A 23,965-nucleotide genomic window follows, 5' to 3' on the forward strand; every position below is an offset into this window, starting at 1 on the left:
TGATAATAAAATAAATAGCATATAAAAAATATGTTTTAAAAGCAAGGGTTGCAACAATATGGCGCAGTGCGCTTTGCGCGCGCAGAACATCCCCTCCCAAAATTCATCCACATACACATGTCGTGAGACTATGCGTGTATGGTATAATACATCTCTATACATATATGATAACTACCACAGCGCCTAGGTTTTCATTCCAGCATAGCCATAATAATTTTACTAGCACTCTCACCACCCACCACTCGAACCACCACCACTACAGAGGTCTATCCTGGCGTATCCTGGATTCCCGCCACGGTGGTATCGGGATGACACCCGAACCCCGACGAACACCTCCGGAGGTTGCCGAAGAATGAAACGCGGGCAGCTGCGGCTCGTCGGACAAAGAATACATTTTGGAGCACACACAGTCACTGCGCGGCGAGCACACACAACACGGGCCAGCCCGCACCAAAGGTACACAATTTTATACTCGTGTGTTCGGGCGTATATTTTATAATTATTATTAATTAATTATACACATTAAATATTTAAAAAACGTATTAATATTAGTATAAATAATAAATATATTTTTTATCCACAAAATTTAAATTAAAACGAGTAGCCGTAAGTGTTGAAAAAAAAAACGACTCCGTTTATGTCGGCGACAACGCCGGGTTATATATTTTTTGTTTTTGAAAAATTAATAAAAGTGTGGACTACTGGAGTTAAGTGTGCATTTATTATGTAGTGACAATAGTGAAATTTATAAATATATTTTGACTTCTCGTATTTTAAAATCGTGCGTGTTTATGTATTTTTAATATTATTATTACCAATAAATAATAAAAAAATAATACGGTGTAATATCGTGATGCGGGAGACACGCTCTTGTCATTACTGCTGTTACTCGCGTGAATTAAACAAGATTATTAAATATGCGTGACAATTATTGCCCAATTATTATGATGATGGTGATTATGATTACGATGACAAGGGATCAATAAATTATTGATAACTAAAACAAGTACGGACATTTTTATTAATTTACAATTAAATATAATAAGTTTATTAAATTAATATTATAAAACTTTTTAATTCCACCAATTTAAGCTCCAAATTTCGGGAGTTTTTTCGCTCCAATAATTCACTCTCAGTTTAATCTTGCACTTATTAATTTTATTTGGTGTTTTCGGTTTAATTTGGGAGCCCTGTGTATCAGTATGTGCTTTTGATCGCGTATTCCTTGTATACGGTTATAACAAGCACGCGTAGATGTTCTTATTTTATTTTATTTTATTTTATTTATTGCTTTTTTTACAACCAATGTGTGCACCAGTAGTTGTAGTTGTTGAGAATGAAAGTGGTATGGATGAAGAGAGAAGGAATGAGAGTGCACACTCACTCAGTAACTCATTCTCTGGCTCGCTCTCACTCTCGGTACTCTCGTTTTCATTCGCTTTATATTTGCATCTTTACTTGGGCTGTATACATATTAAAATGAAATGAATATGCACTCATATGTATGTAAGTATATATGTATGGTGCAGTCATTCTCATTGCCATGTGTGTATGTATTTTTGACTCTTTATTCTCTCATACTTTTTTCAATTTAAATTCGTTCTCTTTATCCCGAGAACGAATATTAATGCCGGGTTACCGTACGTATTTATTTTATTTTTAATTATAACTTTTATTATAAGAGTATATCCGTCTCTTAGTTTAGTTTGTATAAAAAAAAAAAAAAAAAAAAAAAAAAAAAAAAAAAATTATACTGCAATTATAATTGAATAATTATTAAAGTAATACATGGTATTGTAATGCAGTGCAATGTAATGCGAACAGCGAATATTTTGAGTGCTCAAACGGACTTTTATTAACGATCTGGATAAATATAAACAGTTAACCTGTGACTCACGAGTTGATAACCCCGTAAAACTCTGTACTGGGGATTTTAAAAATGTGGAAACGATAAAGTTTGAGTAAATTTTTTTTTCTCGGCCACGGAAGTTTTGTTTAAAGTTAAGTCAACCTCCGACTCGAAATTTAGCTCCTTGCTTCGGTTTTTATGATGTCTGTAATAAATTTGTTGTTTTTGAATGTAAAACAATGGGCTCGTGATAAAAAAAATCGTAAACCTGGTTTTAAAAAAGGGACACACGAGGAAACTATTAACAGTGATGTAAAAGGAAAAAAATAAAGAGCGAAATAACGCTCGAGGCCGTATAAAACACGGCTTCCGTTTCGTTACACGACAATTTTTCTGAGAATGGTCCACAGCTAAAAAGCATCCAGAGAAACAGAACCAGCTCGAGGATAGTGTATGTACTGGGTTTTTGGGCATCGCGAAAGGACCGCCACGAGCGGAACTAAGTTTTTTAGTGAAATAAGAAATCGGCAAACTTTTTTTTTTTTTCAACTTCTAAGTTATTATATTATATTTTATTATTTTACATTAAGAGGAAATACGGAGATGTGGATTTAGATCCTGGATCGGGATGTGGTACTCGTAGTGTATAATGTATGATACTATATGAGTATGAGGCATGAGGAAACCAGCGCGGGCACCGAAGAGAGTAGAAAGAGAGTAGAGAAACACAAAACGCGAGAACAACGGGCGCCAGGGAGAGATTTACGGGCGCACCGGTCCCTCGAGGTTCCTTTTCGTTTTTTACATTTTTATTTTTTTTTATTATCGTTTCTTTCTCCTTTTTTATTGCAGTTATCGCCCACCGAGAGGGAATCGGCACGCGGCGACGGGGAAACCGCACCGCGGTTTGCTGAAATCTCATGAGAGAATTCAAAAGCCGAGCCGCGCTCCGATTTTCGAGATCAGTTTTGTGTTTCATTTATTCGTGATTTAGCGTTTTTTGGTTTCGCTTTAACCCCAAATATATCAATTACACTTTTGACTTTTATTACGTCTCAATTACATTATTTTTTGGTCTTTTTTTATGAAAGCCTACTCGAATGATTTTTCTCAGAAGCTCTAGAAAAATTTATTCATTAATATCTATGTAAATTAATCTCAAGTTTATAAAATTTATCTCTTTAATTTAACAAAAAAATACTTGAATTAAAATTTAAAAAGTGAATCTTTAATAAATTATTAAAACACCGAAAGCTTTTACTCCAAAAAATTCTTCATTTATTATTCTGTCCCAAGAAAACACTTACAGATAATAAACATAAAATTTTCTTTGAACCCTCGTATCAATTTGGGCTGATTACCCGCGAGAAAAGTGTATAAATATAAAAAATTTTCTCGATGAAAAATTAATAATAAAAATCTTACAGCCGGATGTGTGTTTTGAGGCAACGACCCTGAATTAACGTAAAGCATTTATTCTTCACATGTATTTTTTTGGTACGGATACATAATCACACAAGCAACAGTAAGACTAAACAGAGTATACTAAATCGTAGAAGAGCTGAGAAAAAAAATTTATTTTGATCTATACCAGAAAATTCAAACGTTATATATGTTACATATGTGTTCTTATCGTTGTTTTTCAATCTCTCATACTAAAATAAAATAAAATAAAAAATGTAATGTAAAATTGTCTATGTGATTATTGCGCTAAAAAGAACTTACAATCAGCACACAAGGTAACTTGTTTTAAACAAATCCACCGCACGTCAATGGACTATTTATGACACCGATTACATTGCTCTCATTTCCATGCAGCGTCCATACATAATAATACAACATGGAAGTTATCTCGGATATTTCCTAAAATTATCACACAATACCCATAGACTATTTAACTTAAAAGTTGATACCTAAAGTTAAAACGCAATACAAACAGAAATTATCAAATCTTTTTTGTTTATTTATGTTACTTTCTGTAAATCTTGTCAGCTTTTTATCCAAAACAAATAAAATAAAATAAATAAAGAACAAAGTTAAGAATAAAGCAGCAATATTTTGTTATTTAAATTTATTTTTTTGAAAACCAGTTATACAAGATAAAGAAGAATCACATGGAGCGATGCAAAGAGCAGAGGCTAATACAAGTTAAGGCAAAAGCACTCGCTGTAGTTCGGGTCCCATTAATCTGTGGTTTAGCGAACCAATTTAAATATCAGCGACGTAGTCAACGCAATTTTATATCATTTCCGATATCTCCAAGGTGTATTGGTGCCAGTTAAAGGGTTTTATACACACACACACATATACATATTACATATTATGTGAACATAACGCAAGTACATTAGACGCATGCGCGACTTACGAAATATTATATATATTGTGATTGTTCGGCAAACAAGAGGAACTCTTTGCCCCGCAGTCCACCCACTGGCATACCAATTTTTCAATTTATTTATTTTACTGATATTTTATTTCCCCGTCTCCGATCAAATCGAATAGAATTATAAATATAAATAATAATTATTGTCTGATCGATAAAAAAAAACAACCGGAAAGTATCCGTAAATTTGAAACGTGCTTGTGGACCGTATGTGCGCATAAATGGGATGATGGTTCATAGTCAGTACCGGCACCAAAACGCACATGTGTGCTTGTAATTTTACTCATAAATTTGTGGTAGTATTTATATTTGTATTTGTATTTGGATTTGATTCGTGTTTGTACGGGCACCGGATAAAGGAGAAGAGAATAAACGCATGCGTATAAGTTCTATCCCGGGTGTATAAACGTACAAAACGCGATGTTGATAATGTGTGCGTGAGACCTTGAATCAAGCAGCCTTTGTCGCGAGACTCCACCGCGGCACATCTCACATCACGAGGTCGACGAAAGTGTACCCAAGAGCTTTTTTGCTTCATCTTTAACCCGTAGTAGCAGTAGTTGTTGTAGTGGTACTTTTTTTAGGAGGATCTGTTTCGACTTTACTCACTCTTACTCTTTACTCTCTTTGCACTAAACTCCTCTATATATACATAACATGCAATAAAGCGACAACCAAGCCAGAAAATGCATTCATCATGCTTTGTTATTATTTTTATATGCGAAGATTTCTTCGGATGGAAATTTTTTTTTTTTTTTTTTTTTTTTTTTTTATAAATTGGTTCAATTTTTATTTTTTTATCTTTTCAATTTTACGAAAAAAATCTCAATTTAATGATTGTGCTTTCAAAAAAATAATTTTGTCGTCTTTTATAAGAAAAAAAGGTTTTTTAACCCTTAAAACGTCATTTTCATGCACAGTTATAGTGTCAGAATGTTAGTGCTGCTATTTTTCGGAAGTATTTTTGTTTTTAAGACAAGAGCAAAGCATAATGTTTAAGTACTGATAAAAAAACGAACAAAAACAACTTCTGAGTCGTAATTCAATAAAATGAAATAAAATAAACGTTAGAGTAGATAAATAATTATAACTCTTTGTTGTCTGGGTTTTATCGTCTAATTAAATTAAATTTCGTGAATAGTTGGGATGCTGAGCTGGGGATTTTTACGAACCAGAGGATTTCGCTGGTGTATTGTAGTCAGTGTGTCACGAGGATGTGGAATAAATTCTTGGCGTTTTGTGAAGTAAGGCTGGATCATGTTTCCAGGAAACTCGTCGGACGTATTTGCCGTGGATGCGAACATATGTAATGCAAGTTTGTGGATGCTTGCGAATACCGAGCAGTATAGAGAGTAGAGGCTTCTACTTTGGCTGGTATTATTATTTTTCGAGTTTCGACGCATTCTGTACCCTGAACCGAATCTACAAGTTTCGGCGTGCACTATGGTGTACTCTGGAGTATAGTCTGTATTTTGTATGGTACATAAAACATACTATGGGCTACACTATGGACGACTTCTTTCTCTTTTTCTCCTGTTTTTTTATCCTCTTTCTCTCTACTCTACTCCGTCTACTCGCGAGAGGCGGTATTGAATTTTTGTGCGTTCGCTACGGTCGATTCAGCGAAAGTGCAGCGTGGCCCGACTATACACCAAACCAGCTGCTGCTCTCACATCCTCGTACACATCAGATATATTATGTCAAAAAAAACTTGTATGGTTAAAGATACCAAACGCTTTTAAATCTTCCTCATGCTTTTTAACTTTTTTATTCTCATCGTCATTTCTTTTCAAATTCGATAAATTATTTTTTCTTTCACCAAATGTCCAATTTTTATCATTAATTTTATTTTTTTTTTATACTTTACATTCGTAGTGTTATTCAAAATTATTAATGGATTATTTTTATTCAGATTTTTTTTTAAACAAATTTTAATTCAGAAAAATAAAGTGTAAGAAATATTTTTTATTTGATTATTAAAAACTCGAAGATTTTTTTATAAAAAAATAAAATTGATAATATAAATGAAAGATATCAAAACTGCGTAGTAAAAAAATGGTAAATCTAAAAATAGCTAAAATTAAAATATAAAATTAATAAAGACTGATTATTTTTATTGGACATTTAGTAAATAAAATATATATTATTTTTACACTATCAAAGTCAAAGACTGGCACTTAGCGCATATCTCATCTCACTGACAAGTTTCGCGACCTTTAAAGACTAAAGTTCGCGGTATTAAGTGTAGCCAAGAAATAATATTACACAGATTGGTTTAAGTTCAATCCCCGAGACAGGTCCGTGATCTCGCTGCGTAGAACCGTTATAATTGTTTACGAAAAATGTAACTTAATAATAAATAACAATAAGAACAATAAGTGTATAAAGAAAATAAAACACGTGTCGTATTGTGTATTACAATATATGGTAATGGGACAGGAGTGAAAGCGACCCGGTGGTTAAATGATAGCAAAAGCTCGAGTTGTAAATTTCTATGGACGTCGGGAGGTGGATGGAGAGTGGGCGATGATCTACAACATTAACAATGGGTCGAGGACGAGGACCACAAGCAGAGATAAATTTGAAAGTTAGAGGGAATTATTAGACTATTCTCGCGCTCCTATCCGTAGACTGCAAGCACGGGCAATATTAATGCCTTCAATTGTCGCCGATGTGCGATTAACGTTCATCCCCTTCAGATATGCCCATACATTTATTAACTATTACCCATTAAATAAATTATACTTGCTTCGATTCTAATATTTATCTATTTGTTTATCGAATATAACTTTACCAATTAATTTTGTTTTTTCATACACAGTAAAAAATTTTTCGTCATTTTGTAGAGTGTTAAAATTTGTGTGTTGAATATTACACTCTAGTGTGTAGAATTTAACATTCTAGTGTGTTAAATCATTAAATTAACACATGAGAGTGTTAAATTCTACACACTAGAGTGTAATATTCAACACAAAAATTTTAACACTCTACACAATGACGAAAAATTTTTTACTGTGTACATTAAGAAAAAAATAACTTAAACCAACCCCCATGAAAAAAAAATGTAAAAAATATATATTAAAAATCTATAAAAAATATGTATAATAAATATATTTTTAATAACTAACTTTTGGCCGATTTTCATATATATTTTATATATTTCAAATATATTTTATATATATTCAAAATATATTTTTTTTATATTTTTGGCTATGTATTTTAAAATATATTGAAAATATATAAAATATATATGAAAATCGGCCAAAAGTTAGTTATTAAAAATATATTTATTATACATATTTTTTATAGATTTTTAATATATTTAAAATATATTTCGAAACATATATTTTTTATATTTTTCTTTTTTCATGGGGGAAGAAGAAAAATTTTCAAACTAAGAAGTCGATTTTACTTCAAGAATTTTTCTCGAAAATCAAATTAATTTTTTTTTTTTTTTTTTTCAATGTTTATGGAAACAAATAGAAGGGGGTTCTAAAACTTTTGAACTGTCTAGTCATGCAGTTAGGTGTGTAGTATTATATATCAAGAGTTACCCGATCGATATTACGTGGTCCTTGTTACGTGACGCTTGAGCTTGAGTTATTATGGTGTTTCTAGTTTGACGCATTAATAAACCATTTTCATTAGTCAAACATTTCTAATGTATATTATACAATGCTCGTGATAATAAAAGTTAGGGTGGATAGTTATAAATAAATATTTATGTTGACATTATACATTATTTTTTTATTTGATAAAAAAACATAAGTAAAATTATTCTTCTTCGGAATAATTTTTTCAACTCAAAGTTTTTTAATTAAGTTTATTATTGCCATAAAAAAAACATAGAAAAATTAATATGTAAGTCTAATGATCTGAAATTAATAAAAGAACTGGAACATTAAAGCAAATAATTTTACCTGGAAAATAAAAACTATTAAGTATTATTATTATTGTGATTAGTTGTTATGGTTAGTGAGTAAAAAAAGCGAAATATTATGTAGTAAGTAGCGTACGTACTGTATGTAGTAAAAATAATTACACCAGAAGAATAAGTTGTTATCGTTGGTTGTGTGAATGACGGCAGTGGGATAGTCGTTTACGAATACTAAAGCGTGGGAATAGCTGAGGTGGGCGCGTGTGTAGGGGGAGTAGGACTCGTAATAGTAACCTTGGCAAGTAAAGAGAACGAGAGTAGAGCGCGTGGTCAACGAGCTTCGACTCCTATCCTCATGCTCGCCCGCCAGCTATAACTAAACATCTACATCCATTTCACTCCGGCACGCACTTACACCGACACCATCTGGATATATGTATTATTACATCTAAATAAATACAAAATATGTATGATGTACTTGTAATATATATAAAGATAAATATAGTTTACTTTACTCCATACTGAGTAAATTTAAAACAATTTTAGCCATCGCATGCTCAACTGGTTTGTGTTTCCCTGCTAAGCAAGGCTATTGCAGAAAAAAATCATCTATGTAAATGTATATTTAGCTGCTCGAAATAATTGTTACTTTAATTTAAGTTTAAATAATGTTAGACAATTAAAGATTGAAGGATAAATTATTTTTTTTATTATTATTATAGTGATTTTTATTTTTTTTCATAATAATTATTTGGTATTAAAGCCTTTCCAATCATTTTAATTCACTTTATTTTTATTAATAATTTTTTTTAATTGACCAAGCCAATAATTGAAGCTGAGTCTTTAAAAAATTGAGAAGGTTTTAATATTAAAAATTATTATTATAATTATTATTTATTGTTATTAATAAATATATTTTTGTTTTTCTGTTTCAGAACGTACAAATCAACAGCCTTCTAAGCTATATTAACCTCAAGTGATTTATATTTTCTTACGAAGTGCGAATGACAAATTATTAGCCTCTATATTGTCTACGTAATTAATTCTCGAGCTTAGGAATAAAAGACTTACCCGTTTATGTATTTTGTTGGATAAATTTAAACAAACAAAACGACTAATTAAGTAACGGAGGAGTAGTGTTAAATTTTAAAAATATCTGATACCTACAAAAAAAAAAAAAAAAACAAGTCCGCCAGTGCCAAATCCAAGGATTAAATTTTAAATTAAAGTGCATAGAAGTTATTGTTGACGAAGAAAAGTAATACTAATAATAATTAAAAGATTAATATTAATATTAATAGTAATAATAATAAGTAAAATAAATCGTAAGCGGGTGAAAACGGCGTAACGCAAACCGTAAACCAAAGAATCAACCATTTTTCACAAATCAACGAGGTACATAGCGCAAGTACATCAGTACTGACTTCCGTAGACCGTTGCTAAACGACTGGAGATAATAAATAAATAAGTTATTTTAATAATAATAATAAATTAAATAAAATAAAGTATATGAATAATAGTTAAACCTTTTAAGTATTTAACACAAAAATGAAATTTTCGCTCAGGAATCACGTAAATTAATAATTAAATAAATAAATAAATAAAGTTTTAAACGATTACGGGAACCAATCTACTTCAGTTCGTAGCCTAAACCTGTCGAGTACAAAAATAAACGTTTTTAAAATTAATAAACCTTTAAAGACAAGTAAAGATAGCCAACGTTAAGCTCAACGAATGTGTAGCGGAAGTTTTAAAACTTATTATTCAGACAAGCCTTGAGAATTCGTGATCACATCATCATCATTGCATCAAAGTACAATAATTTAATAAAATAATTAAATAAATTTAGTCAAATTTAGACTATTATCGACATTGAGTTTATTATCATCACTGACAATTATTAAAAAAATAATAGGCGCGGATGAATAACCAGAAGATGCGTCGGAGAAGATGAGCGCAGAAGTCAAAAAGGAGGGTATCGCCCCGGAGAGGGTGAGCCCCCCGAGCGCGTTGGCCGTTTCTCCGGGGAATATCGGCCCTGGTGAACGGAATCATCTCCCGCCGTTCAGCAGCTTCGCGGGAGACGTAAACATGGATAGCGGAACAACTCTTACGACTTTGCACAGCCAGGACGTAAGCTTGGGCCTGATGTCACCCTGGGACTACTACGAGGGCCTGACGGGCAGGCTGATTGATTCGAGAGGCGAAGTGATCCTCGCGAGTAATTATCGTGAGCAATTATCACGGCCCTGGGAGTCTAAGCACGGACTTATCGGGCCCAACAACGAGGGACTGCCGAGTTTCGCGAGTCAGTTCGCGCCTCCCAGTGAATCGGAGCCCCAGTTGACGGCTTTGACACCGTTATCCCCGGCCTCGATGTCACATTCGCCGCCAGTGACTTCCGCGGTTGGGTTGCCGAGTTTTCACACCCTCGGATCCATACCGCCTGCTCCGCCGCATTCGCATCCGCATTCTAGAGGAACGGTCGGGTATCCGCTGGTCCCCGCTCCGGTTCAGGCCAGAGAAGTCCCGGCTTTGCAGCAGCAGATGCTGGATGAGAGACACATTCAGTTATTGGGCTCAAGCCCGGTCCAGAGCTTCGCGGCTCCGCCTGGTCATCCTCATCACACTGTTCTTACGGTGGTGAAGCAGGAGTACCCGCAATTGCATCACACCAATTTCCAGAATCCGATGTCCACGGTACTCGACTCCTCGCCCACCTCTCGCGTCACGGGGGTCGATGGGAGGAAAAAGGAGAGGAGAAAAATAAGAGCCGGTTCTATGGAGAGCGAGGACGGCAGTGGAAACGTTGAGAGTTCCGGGCAAGTCGCGGCTGTTTCCTCCACTGGGAACCGCGGACCTCATGGGCATCTTGGGGGAGGAATCGGCGATACTGATGGAGATAATGGATTGGGGGATAAACCTGCCAAGAAAAAACGCAAGAGGTGTGGAGAGTGTATCGGGTGCCAGAGGAAGGACAATTGTGGAGACTGTGCGCCCTGCAGAAATGACAAGAGTCATCAGATCTGCAAAATGAGACGCTGTGAAAAACTTACTGAGAAAAAGGTTTGTGGCATGTTTTTTTTGTTATTGTTTTTTATAAAAAAACCGAACATAATTTTTTAACTTTAATTGAACTATAATTTTTGTCTTTTAAGGAAATTTTTTATTTTAAATTTATTCTACACTGTGAAAAAAAATTTTCTGATACGGTCATAGATGTTCATTTATTATTTTTTAACTAAAGTTAGTGGAAAGCTCCGATAGAGGGTAAATGATCGCTGAAATTTCTCGTTGCAAGAGAGTTATCTAAGATTAGTTTTTAGTTTAATCCACTAACAAACTACTCTCTTAAAATGAATCAGTGGAATTTCACTGTTTCACAGCTAGAAGTATACACTGATAGAAGGATTTGTTTATAGTTAAAAATATTTGTTAATATTTAACAAATAATTTATTAGAGACCACTTTTTAGTCCTTAACAAATATTTCTTAGCATTTAAAAAAATTTATTAATATTTAATAAATGAATATCAGATTTATTAAATACAAACAAATCATTTTAAATACTAAGGAATATTTGTTTAATACTAAAAGGTGGTCTCTGATAAATGATTTGTTAACTATTAACAAATATTTTTTAATATGAATAAATCCTTCTATCAGTGTACCAAGTGGTATACATAACTGTAAAATAGTGAATATACCACTAATTTCCAGTGATTTTCACTGTTTCAGATTTAGAGAGTAGTTTTTCTTATAAAAAAAAATTTCTTGACACAAAAATCTATATTCTTAATAATTTTCGCAAATTTATTTTCTTATCTGAAGAGTTGGTTGAACTGAGCACGAAGAAAATTAATAAACTTGGATAATTTATTTAAAAAAATTCTTATCTAGAAAATAAAGTTTTTTTCTCTCAGAGACGAGTAATTTTGAACAGTAAATAGTTAATTTTTAATAAAAAATTTCATGAATAATCAGGTAAAATGAAAACCATAAGCAAACTAAAACAAAAATCAATGACTTATTCATAAAGGCTTTAAATATTAAGGGAATAAGATTTATAATTTCCCACGCATTTATAAATAAATGATCCACGTGACTTGATAGCTCATTTAAAATGAAAATTTAACCCAGCGGAATTTTCACAATAGTAGATAGTAGTGTTGTTATCTTTTAGCGATGCATGTGGAGGATACGAGCGTGTGAACGGGACATAATGTAACCACAGCAATAGACTTAATGGAGTACAAGTGTACATACCCGGTAAATTATACTAGTAATGGAGGTGTTTATAAATATTTTATGTGGGGAAAACTTTAGCTATACATTTATAAATTTTAATCCAACTCTATCACTACTCGGTGACTTGGACGCTGGAATAGAGAATACAAAATACATAGAAATAGTCAGTAGCTTGGTATAGAAGCTAAAACGGTTGTAGAGCTGGAACCTCGACATTGGCCCCGTCGGATTGGACGGTCTACTCTATAGTATATATTCTAGCTATAGCTTTATATAAAATATATAACACGAACATGTGTATACATATATATATATTTAGCGTGAACTTGGCCTCGATGTCGGCTGAATGTACCGTCGGGAATAAACAGAGGGAAGCTATGAGGATGTAGAGAAAGAGGTTGAGGTGAAAGAGGATTCCCGGAGGGAAATACAGAAACACAGATAACCGAGCTGGTTTATTATTGTACTGACGTTCAATACCGGGTTTTATTTTTTCAGACCTCGTTCCTCATCTATTGTTACTCCCTATCATAACATTTATTTGCTTTAAAATGTTTTATAATTTTTTATTTTAATAATCACCGTGGCTGTCGAATCACCAGCAAATTATTCAACCAACTAAAGTTATCGTAGAGCGCAAGTTCAAGGCCCGACCCGGCTTTTTAATCATGTCAATTTTTTTTTAATTAAAATTTATTTTAATGAACCAATATATTTTTAAATTAAAGCTGTCAATGAAAAATTCTTAGAGAAAAACATTGAACTCTTTTAAAAAAATTTTTTTTTTTTTTAATTAAAATATGCTTTTATACATAAGTGATTTTTTTATTCATTTAAAATTTTTTATCACAAGTTTCTTTAGAAAATTATCCAATCATTTTTTTAAGACAAAAATTTTTCTATAATATTTAATTAAAATAAATTTTGTTTTAATTTTATCAAGTAATATTTTTACATTAAAAATTTGATTAAAATGACATATTTTAAAAATTTAAAATTAAGTTATTTATATTTACAAGCAAAGATATATTGAGACGATTAATAACAAGAGAACTGTAATGTATAAAACGTATTCGGTAGCACACACACCGATAGTGAAAGATTTTCGCAAGCAAACAAATCAATTATATTTCTTGACGCTGTTATTGTTGTACGACGTTTGACCTATGAATCATATGGGCATTGAACGCTCATACACATACACAAACACTTTGAGAGCGTTATTTAACATTGAATAAATCAAAATATTAATATCTCTATTATTTTTCGCTTCAACCAAGATAAATGTGTTATTTTTACAGCGTTCGATTGTCGGAAAATTTTGTTTGTGCTACTGATTCTTATTATACATTAAAATTGAACGCGTATTAATCTGGCGTCTTGCTCTCTACATCATTTTCAATACAATACAATCTGAGATAGAAATTGAGAATTGAGACGGCCCTGACTTTGAAGCCCGCGGACGTAGTCGATATCGAGATGGCTGCGACGAAAATGGAAGAGGTGAAAGGGCTCACCATACTGAGAAAGTTACGTTGTACATTACATTGTACCCTGTACTTGTTCTCTTACTCTGCTCCAAAGCGAGTAAACTTTGAGTTAAGTTTATAGACGACAGAAAATATATTGTCATCTTTCACTATCTCGGGCTTCCGATAATCGATAATGCCATCACTCGTTAACGTTTTTGTGCTTATTCTTAAGTATTATATAATAATATAATATACACTTAATTACATTACCCAGTCGCCATAACCGGCGTCTTAGTCCTAGCTCGTCTTGACACGAGGTTCTTGTTCACAAGAATAAGCAACTAATCATACGTTAATCTTTCAAAGTAAGCTTCTCTTCTATTCTTTGAAATTTCTTCATCTTAACTTGCAAAGTTTATAAATATAAAAAGAAAATAATTATTTGCCTCCAGCATTTTTAGGTCAGAGATACAGTTTATTAAAAGTTAACCGGGTATAAATGTATAGTAGGATATGTAAAAAAAAAGCCGACAATTTTTTTGATTTCATATGAACATGAAATTTTTGTCAAAATAAAAACCCTGTAAAAATTAAAGCTTTCAAAATATTGATATTTAAAAGTCGCGAATCAAAATTTGCCATTTTCTATTTAAATAACAGAAATTATTTTTAAACTTTAGAATTTTATATTTTGTTATACAAGCAATTTCTGAGATAGTATAATACTTATTTTGTACACTGAAAAAAAAATTAACCTGATTCAAGAGAAAAATTCTTGAACCCAGAACATAATTTTGAAGAGGGTAATTGTCTTGAATCAAGTAAAATTTCCTTAAATCAAGAATTGTTCTACTCAAATCAAGAATTTTAAGTTCTTCAAAATTATATACTTGATTCAAGAACATTTTTTTTCTGTGTAGGAAATTGAACACTACAAAAACGGTCTCATGATTTTTTGATAAATTTACTTTTTCCAAAATTATTCGAAGTTAAATTTGAACATATTCTAAATTGTTAGTTTTTCTTTCATTTTTAGCAAGATTGTTTTGTATCAGTATCAATATTTCTAAGTTCATGATTTGAAAAAATACAATTTTTCGGTTTTTTTAATGCACAATGAATATGTAATATTACTCTAAGATAAGCGAGTATTAGAAATAGGCGAGCTGCTGAAGAAAAAGAAGTAACTGAAGACAACGCATGACGATAAATTAACGAAACTATACATTTCATAGTAGTAATATTTATATTTACGTATATATATATATATATATATATATATATATATATATATATATATATATATATATATATATAGATGTATGGATATATAGGCATTACAGGTTCACAGTCATAACAACTCACCCTCCGAGAAAAAAAAAACGCCCTTCATATCCTTGGGGGATAGCTCCCTCATCTTTTTATTTTTTACACTACTTAACTCCACGGACTTTCTCAAACTTGATTTCATGTCATTTATGTATGGATATATATATATATATATATATATATATATATATATATATGTATGTATGTATTTATATTTATATAGACATACCTGTCCGTGATCTCTTCCGATCACGCAACCTCAACTGACACGAACAGTGGAGATTTTTTCGCCATTTCATTCATAAATCTTGACGATCGATGTTCAGGAAATTCTGCAATGAAAATTAGATATTTTACCTTGTGAATTTTTTGTACTCAAAGGAGATTTTCTATTGAGTAGAAAACTTAAAGAGTAATTTTAACTTTCCGTCACACACGCTAAAGACCTGACGTCGTTACACGCGTCTTAGGGAATCACCGCGATGCTTTTTAGCTTGACAGTGTTGCCAAATCTATTTTAAATGCGCAAAATATTATTTTTTTAAATTCAAATTAACTGTGAAAATTTTTTATAGTTCTATTTAATGTTGAAAAACTAAATCTAAAAAATTAAAAATCTGAAATAATAAAAATATTTTTCTTTTGATCAGTGAATATAAGTTAACAATAAATAATTGAGATATAAATTTTGAAATATTGCGAATAATACATTTAAAAAAAATTAACGTTTTCGGTGAGCATAAAAAGTTTTATGAATACCCAATTATGCCAAAATGTCTCAGGGGGATAATATTTGATGATTTCAAAGGTTGATAATCGGTTAGAAGGATATCTGACAAGAGTTATGTATGAATACAGTAGTAGTATCTGTCCTGGTTGCTCTCTCAGCTATCAGTGTTGGTATAATATACATACATACAATACTGCACGTATTATACATACGTACTGTACATATACTAGGTCGATATAGGTATGTACGTACGTACACTCGAAAGCCCTCGAGTTTGCCGGCGATAAGGGAAATATCGGTAATCCACTTGAAGATTTGATTGTGAGAGGCTCGTTTATCATCGGGATGCCGTAATATAACGTTACTTAAATTATTCTTGGTGAAAAATAAAATATTGTACGAGCTTCAATGAGGTACGGGGTAGAGCTGCGATAAATAAAAAAAAAAAACACCATTTTGTTTACGAGATTTTAGCTTTTGAGATCGCTCAGAGTTAATGGAAGACACTTTTCTCATTTCTTGAGGCTCAGACTTGAAGTGATAACACTATCTGGTTGGGGATAAATATTTAGGGGCTGATACTTACTCTTCCGCGAATTTTGACACTACCGTGAATTCTCGAGGATTTAAAAATAAGAATTTTATTTATATATACTGCTGTCGCATTCTAATACACAGAAATAGTAAATTGGAAGCTTCCATTTTGGGGTAGGTTAAGAAGAAACCATTTTAGTTTTATTCAGGTGCCTCGGTAGCCCGGGGGAATCGAATTTTCGAAATTGCGAATCAATTTTTCCCCCGAATTTATTTTTATCGCCTCAAATCTGCACGAATAAATCTTGGGATTAAGTTATATACATATTCGGAAATAAATTTTTGAGATGAATTTATCTCACTAAAAAAATTTTACTTTACGGAACAAAATATTTTGGGTGATAAATCTGTGGACTATATTGGATTTATTGAAGTAATCAAATCAAGACAGAATAACTGTTGTATTTTTATATATTTTTCTATGTTATTAAATATTTTTCTTTTGTGTTGATCATTGAAATAAAAGTTGACCTTTGCGAGTTTGTTGCCCTGAAGCCAAGATAACCCTGAGGAACTCGGGAATACAACAACTTATCAACCACTTATCGCCTTTAACGGCTAAGACCCGTTGTTTCAGATATTCTAACTTTTGTCCACAGGTTTTATTTTTTTTATGTTATAAATTATTAATTAACACTTTTTATTACTAACAACAGTAACCAATAACTAATTATAATAACACAAAATAACACCGCAGTTAAATTCATGTCACAATTTTTTTTTAGCTGTGAATTTAAAAGCGACAAAAATTACTAACTGTGTTTTAATTAATTTTACTAATTATTAAATACTAATTTAGATTGTAAGTTTTGTGTTAAACTAATTTGAAATTTACTAACAAAATTAATTAAATAATAAATATATTAACACCAAAAAAATTAACAGTACTAACAAGAGTGATTAACAAAAGGGTGTTGAGAAAATTGTGGAAAAATTACAGGAAATTTTGGACTTGTTTATGTCGATAAATTTGTTATCAAAGATTGTCGATATTTTTATCAAAAGTTATATACTAAAATAAAATAATATTACAAAATTTTTTCATGATAATTAAAAAAAAATAAATTGTTTTTCTCATGTAAGTAAATATTAAAAATATTTTCTGTAATTTCATATATTTTTTCTTTGTTCAAAAATGCTTCAGATGTAAATAATTTTTGATTGCATGAAAAATAAAAATTCAATAATTTAAAGCTAAAGCATTTTTGAATGGCCCCTGACTAACAAAAAATGAAATAACAATCGAGTGAAAAAAAGACTAACAACAATTAGCAATAATAATTGAACTCAATTCCCCTGAAAAAATACAAATTACATAAAGCATAAAAAAGAGTGTAGATAATAAAATAGGTCCTTTGGTAATTGAATACTCAGTATAGCCGGTAGTGAGGATGGTATCGCAGTGTAAATTTTCCCTTGTCACTTGTAGATCAGCATCATCTGCCCTTTACGACGTACTACACAACGAGGATATCCTCTTTCTCGTTTTACCTTTCATAGGCTTCCTCGTTTCGATTTATCGAGGAAACCGAAACCGTAAGCCAATGCGATACAATTATTTGTGAAGCACTGTAGCTGAACCGTCGCTTCGATCAAGTCTCGTTAATTTTTATTTTACAGCACCGAAACTTAAATACAGAAAAAAAATAGAAATAAAGTAAACAAATAAATAAAAAAAACTTCGATAAAAATGCATCCTCACATATTGATCTGAGTAAGTGGGGCTTTTGGTTACAGAGGTGTTGAGGCAACGAGTAAAGGGTGTGTGCCGACACACGATTGTCAAAAGTTTTATCCACTAAGTTCATACATAAAAAATATATAATTTTTAATCAATAAATAGGAATATTATTGTAGAAACAATTAAATAAAAATATGTATTAATAAACGATATTTTTTTTTAACATCAGTATTTTTTTATTCCACATGAACTTGTTCTGATAAAACTTTTCCACAGTATACTTTACTTTTGAGATACAGATACTCGATTCATACATGTGTAAATAAATATATATCTCTATAAAAGTGAACATTTAAGAATCCACTTTCTTAAAGTTTCAAGTACGAAAGTCTTCTTTTCTTCCCGAGGGAACTACTCGATTATCTGTTCCCAATAAAATATATATTTATTTTTCTTCAACCCCGTCTTGGGTTTCGGCAACTCCTAAAACACTACCTACCACTTTCTTCACCGTTGAACACACTCATACACATATAAAATTTTTTTTGCTAATACAGTTTTGGTCATAGGAAATCCAACACCTCTCAGAAAGTAAAAGGGCTTAGAAGTCGTATATAGACTTGATCGCACGTTAGTACCTACATATTTCAGGATTAACTCACCCCTTTTTATTTCAAATGGTTTTTTTGTCCACGGCGGGCGAGCCGAAATGTGTGAAAACTAAGCTCGATCAATTCGGAATTATCGCCCCGAAAAGTAATAAATAATAGCTCTTTAATAAATTGTATATTTTATGCAGCCCCAATAGCATTAATACCTTCTTAATAATTCCATTTAATTCGACATTATTATTCGATATTAATATAACAATAAAATATAATACAAGACCAGATGCTGTATTAACATACGAATAACACAAATAATTTAAAAGATTCATTTATATTTTACAAATCACAATAGTATTGATCGGCAATTATTCCCTATTGAATTATTCGTAATATAATTAAATAATATATTGCTTTAATGAACTCATTAATAATTTATTAAGTAATCCATATCAAATATTACACATCCAACTACAACTAAATCTCATTTAAAATTAATATATCATAGAAAATCAATACTAACAAGAAACAACTTTAGAATTTTAGGTAATATTTAAATAAATAATTACTAAATTATTTTTATCCTTATTGTACCAAATGCAAAAGAGAGTGGATTTGTTAATGAATAAATAAATAAAGAATAAATATGTGTGATATAAAAATGTGTAAGGGCTTTACTCGAGAAATGATGTTGGTAACGCGTGTCACGGAGCGTGCTACGCAGTTTCTGACGGTGGTAGGAGTGCTTCCTCGAGTCGATATATCGATCCCCACCCCCACCGTTGCTTCCTGGCCACGGGAATACAGGACTCTCTCCCATAGGATGAGTCACGCAGCCTCCCTAACACTAATACTACCGAGCTCTTATATTACCACTACTGTGACTTCTACCACTACTTCTTCCGGCATTATGTAGGACCTATGTGTATGTGCAGCACCCCTATTTTGCTTCATCTTTTACATTTTTCTCTTTCACTCGCCACGTACTTGGACTTACACATATCTGAGCTGACATACGCAGAAATATTTATCCGATATGTGCTCCACGTGTGTACGTAGGAGTACAGGCATAAAGTGTATGATCGACTTGTCAAAAGAGTATGAAATGGTGATGGTGAATTTACACTACTTTTACTTTATTTTAGATTTTTTTACGCTTTTTCAGAAGCCCGCTGTTTTGTTTGCTTTATATTATTATTTGGAGCCTTCTCAGGCGTTTTTAGTTTTATTTCACGATGCGACAACTCGATACTCCACCACTGTACCTCTTTTAGCGGACTTATGTTGAGTGAAGGAAAATCCACAGTAAATTTTAAAGCTAGTTCTACATTATTCAGCACGTGCCGTATTTTTTTTTTTTTTTCCTTTTTGCGAACAAAATATCCCATGGGGTTTTACCACACTTTTTGCTTAGGAAAGTTTATTTATTTACTTAGGTAATAGATTTTAATTTTTGGTAAATGCTGTTTTATATTCAAATTTCCGTAACTCGTAAATCGAATTTAAGGACTCGGGAATATAATAAAATTGAGTTTTATTTTAAATTTTTAGTTTAGTGGATTTTATTGATAAATAAAATTAACTTCAATAAATTTTGTTAAGTTGAAATCATGTTGAAAGATTTTTTTCAATAAGACTTAGGAAATAAAATTTTCAATTCTTTTTTCAATATACTAAAACGTGAAAAGTAATATCGAGAAATTTAGTTCCGTTCCGGGTGCTGGATAACCTTTTTTTTAATCCTGAAAAATCTTTTCTCACTGTACTATAACGTAAGGGGTGTAATTTGACAGCGATCAAGAAACCTCTGAATTGGAAAAATTTTTAGTAAAAAAATTACAAACTAACCATTTATTATTTCTTATCAAAAACTGAGTTAATATTGTATATAAAAACGATTATAAAGTTTGTATATTTTTGTATCTTTTCTGTGAGATTGTACCCACACATAGCGTCACTAAGGATTTTTTATTTGATCTGTCTAGTACGGTATGGTATATTTTTAAGTGTAAACCGAGCCTGTGTAAAGTCGAGCAAACTTCTATTGAAAAAAATCAACAGAATTATCTTGAGATAACAAAAATTTTAAAGTTTAGATATCGTGTATACAAAACCAAAAAACATGTATATTACCCAAGATTTAAGGCATTTTTTATAATAAATTACGAAAATAAATAATAAAAATCGAGATTAAAAATTACTGGGTAAAAAGTACAGTATAGAATGAGGAATGGCGATGAGACGCAATTAACCCGCGGGCAAATTTCTTCCCGACTTTCGTCGACATTAAAAGTTATACGGCCTTTTCTCCCTAAAATTGATCTCTCTAGGGGCGCGGAATTTTTCGCTGCCACACCTAATCGTCGCTTCATTTTATAAGAAAAAAAAGTAAAAAGCCAACCAGAGGCAGTTCTGAGGGAATGTTAAGCGGAACGGGTTAAAAATCAATCCTTGTATTCCCTCCAAGAGGAATTAAAATTAAGTTGAACTAAAAAATCCAATTCTGAAGAATATAATGAAATATAATATAGTATAAATACTTAGCATTTTAAATATTTAAGTTGTCATGCACACGTGTGTCCTTACTCACGTGCACCTAATAATATATCGGCAATGTGCCCTTAGCGTACAATTACCGTTGAAAAATGCAAAAGCACCCCGCACACGTCAATGACATTGCCAGTACGGGTAAAAAAAAAGTGAAACTAATATTTCCAATTCTCATCGACGGACCGAGTCTTTTTAAACGCACCCGTGTAATATTTGTCATCGAATCCGAGGGTCGACGCATAAAATGTATAGTCAGAAAAATTATTTGATTCATTGATAAGTTACGGCGAATTTTTATATTTTTAAACCAGTCCCCTAACATTAAAAATAATTACTACTATTTTTTTTTTTAAATATGCTTTATTGCGAGTTAACTTGAACACAAAAGTTTTTTATGTTTATGATTTTTAAAAGTTACGACTCAAATAATTTATAATTAAATTTATTTTCTCCTCGGGAGATATTAAATTTTAAAATTAAATTTAGTCGTGTCTGGAGTTAAGTTGGTAGGAAAAAAATTCAATAAAAAAATTGTCATTGGCAAGTAGAAAGAAATGCCAAAAAATATTTACTTATGCTCAAGTTTTTTTTAAAAGAAAAAAGAATTTATTGCACTTAGTGATCTACACTCTAAAATATTGGAAGTAAGTATAGATTTTTATAAAAAAAATTTCCTAAAGAGAACCGATTATTTAGATTAAAATAATTTTTTATTTACTTAAAACAAGTTTCATATGCCAAATTACTAACAAAAATTTTAAACAATTTATTTCAAGTATATGTTTGTTAATATTAATAATATTTTCTCAAAAATTTGACTTTTGAAACAAAAATTTGACATTGAACCAAATTTAAATACTAATTTTTAAATCTTTAGTTACGTATTTTGTAATTTTTTAACGATAATAACAACTAAATCAATTATAAAGCATTCACTCCGTAATTTTTTAAGGAATAGTATTTTTATTCAACAGCTCATTCTATATATTAGCTATTGGACCTCTCCAACCCATAAATTGCTCACATAAAACCCAAAAATTGCCGCATGTAGTAGATTTTCTATACTTTTGTGAGCTGTTTTGAGAATCATCGACTTGGCGAGAAGTTGTGGAGAGCGTAGCATGAAGTCGGTGGGGGAGAGCAAAGATGGGGTACACTTACTAGGGGGTGGGAGGGCTACAGGGGATGCAAGCATCACGGGAAGCCTCGTAAGGATATAATCCGGCTAGATTCGCCGTATCGATTTTCGAGGTGCAGCGGGTACGACTGAGCTAAGTATGCGTATGTGCGTGCTCTTGTGTGAGTATAGTAATAGTAATAGTGATACGTAATGTCTGTATACGTATGGATTAGTGTACATATGTATGAATGTATACAACTCTGTCCGTATACATGTGTGTGTATGTATGTATGTAAGTGCGTGCGTGCGTGATGCTCGAGATATATCGCTCGGCTGCGCGCACGAGGCTCCGTGACTCACTTCTTGTCGTTGTCGTTGACTGTATAGTAAACTATTATACGTATATACATATATATATATATATATATATATATATATATATATATATATATATATATATATATATATGTACGGTTAAAAAATATACATTATTACTATTACAAATGTTCACTCAACCGATCCATTTAATTTTAACTCTTATTCAAATAATTTCCTTTTTTTAAATGAATTTAAGGCGGACTAAATTTAAAATTACGCTTTACATTAATATAAAATTTTGACAATCTTACGACACATTTGCGCAATTTTAATAGATAGAACTAGATTTTTAATTGAAACCTTCATAGTTATTACCAATTGTCATTGATAAAAAAAATTTTTTTTAATAAATTTATTAACAGATAAAAAGTACAATTATTGTCACAGAAATTTGCTTTCAATAAAATTTAGCAAAAAAATGCTTCTTTTTTTTAATAATTTTCTTTTATTTCGCTCGACACAATATTCACTCCTGAAGTAAAATTACGCCGTTAATTTCACCGGCGAAAATTAACTAGAAATTAACTAGATGAAATTAGACTGAATTTCATCCTACTCGAAATAAAATAAGGGAATAAGGTGAAATTAAAGTACATCAGGGTTGCTAGTGGAATAAAAATCCCCCAGTACAGTAGAGAGGCAGAAGTTCCCTCTTTAACATAAACAGAAAGCAAACAAATAAAAGTGCGCGGTAACCCAAAGAAAAATTCCCTCAAAAAAGAATATTCAATCAATGCACTTGTTCAGACACGCGAGGGAGTCAAGAAGTTCCTTAGGAGCACGTGCTACATGTACACTTGGTATTTCGTCCTTGTTCTCCCTTTCCTCACCCTCGAAAAACAAATTTAACCTTTTTACTCTTATATTCGTACATTTTAGTGTAGTCTGCATAGAATAACCCAGTATTATAATATGTACGTGGTTACTGCGAGGACTACTTTTGTTTTGTGTTGTAAATATATTATATTATATATATATCCCTATCGTATCCTTGTATGTATGTATGGGGATGAATAATCCACACGTACGCACACACTTGAGCACAACAGGTAAAAAAGGGCCTTACAGCTGTCGGACAGCTGCTCCCCTCTGTCCTACATACATAACATTGTCGATTAAGCCAGTCGTAGTATATTTCATCCATATCCA

The 23,965-nt window shown here is 31.7% G+C and overlaps 1 protein-coding gene across 1 annotated transcript in view; it reads left to right on the plus strand.

The window, feature by feature from the left end:
• Window positions 1–402: 402 nt before the first annotated feature.
• LOC123267057 (DNA N6-methyl adenine demethylase) overlaps window positions 403–23,965 on the plus strand; it is a 75,402-nt gene continuing 51,839 nt past the window's right edge. The window contains exons 1-2 of the mRNA XM_044731559.1: window positions 403–1,006; window positions 9,045–11,175. Of these exons, the coding sequence (XP_044587494.1) occupies window positions 10,060–11,175 (1,116 nt within the window). The 5' untranslated portion in view covers window positions 403–1,006; window positions 9,045–10,059. The remainder of the gene's footprint in view (window positions 1,007–9,044; window positions 11,176–23,965) is intronic.

This window comes from Cotesia glomerata, linkage group LG1 (genome assembly GCF_020080835.1).
Source record: "Cotesia glomerata isolate CgM1 linkage group LG1, MPM_Cglom_v2.3, whole genome shotgun sequence".
Classification (NCBI taxonomy): domain Eukaryota; kingdom Metazoa; phylum Arthropoda; class Insecta; order Hymenoptera; family Braconidae; genus Cotesia; species Cotesia glomerata.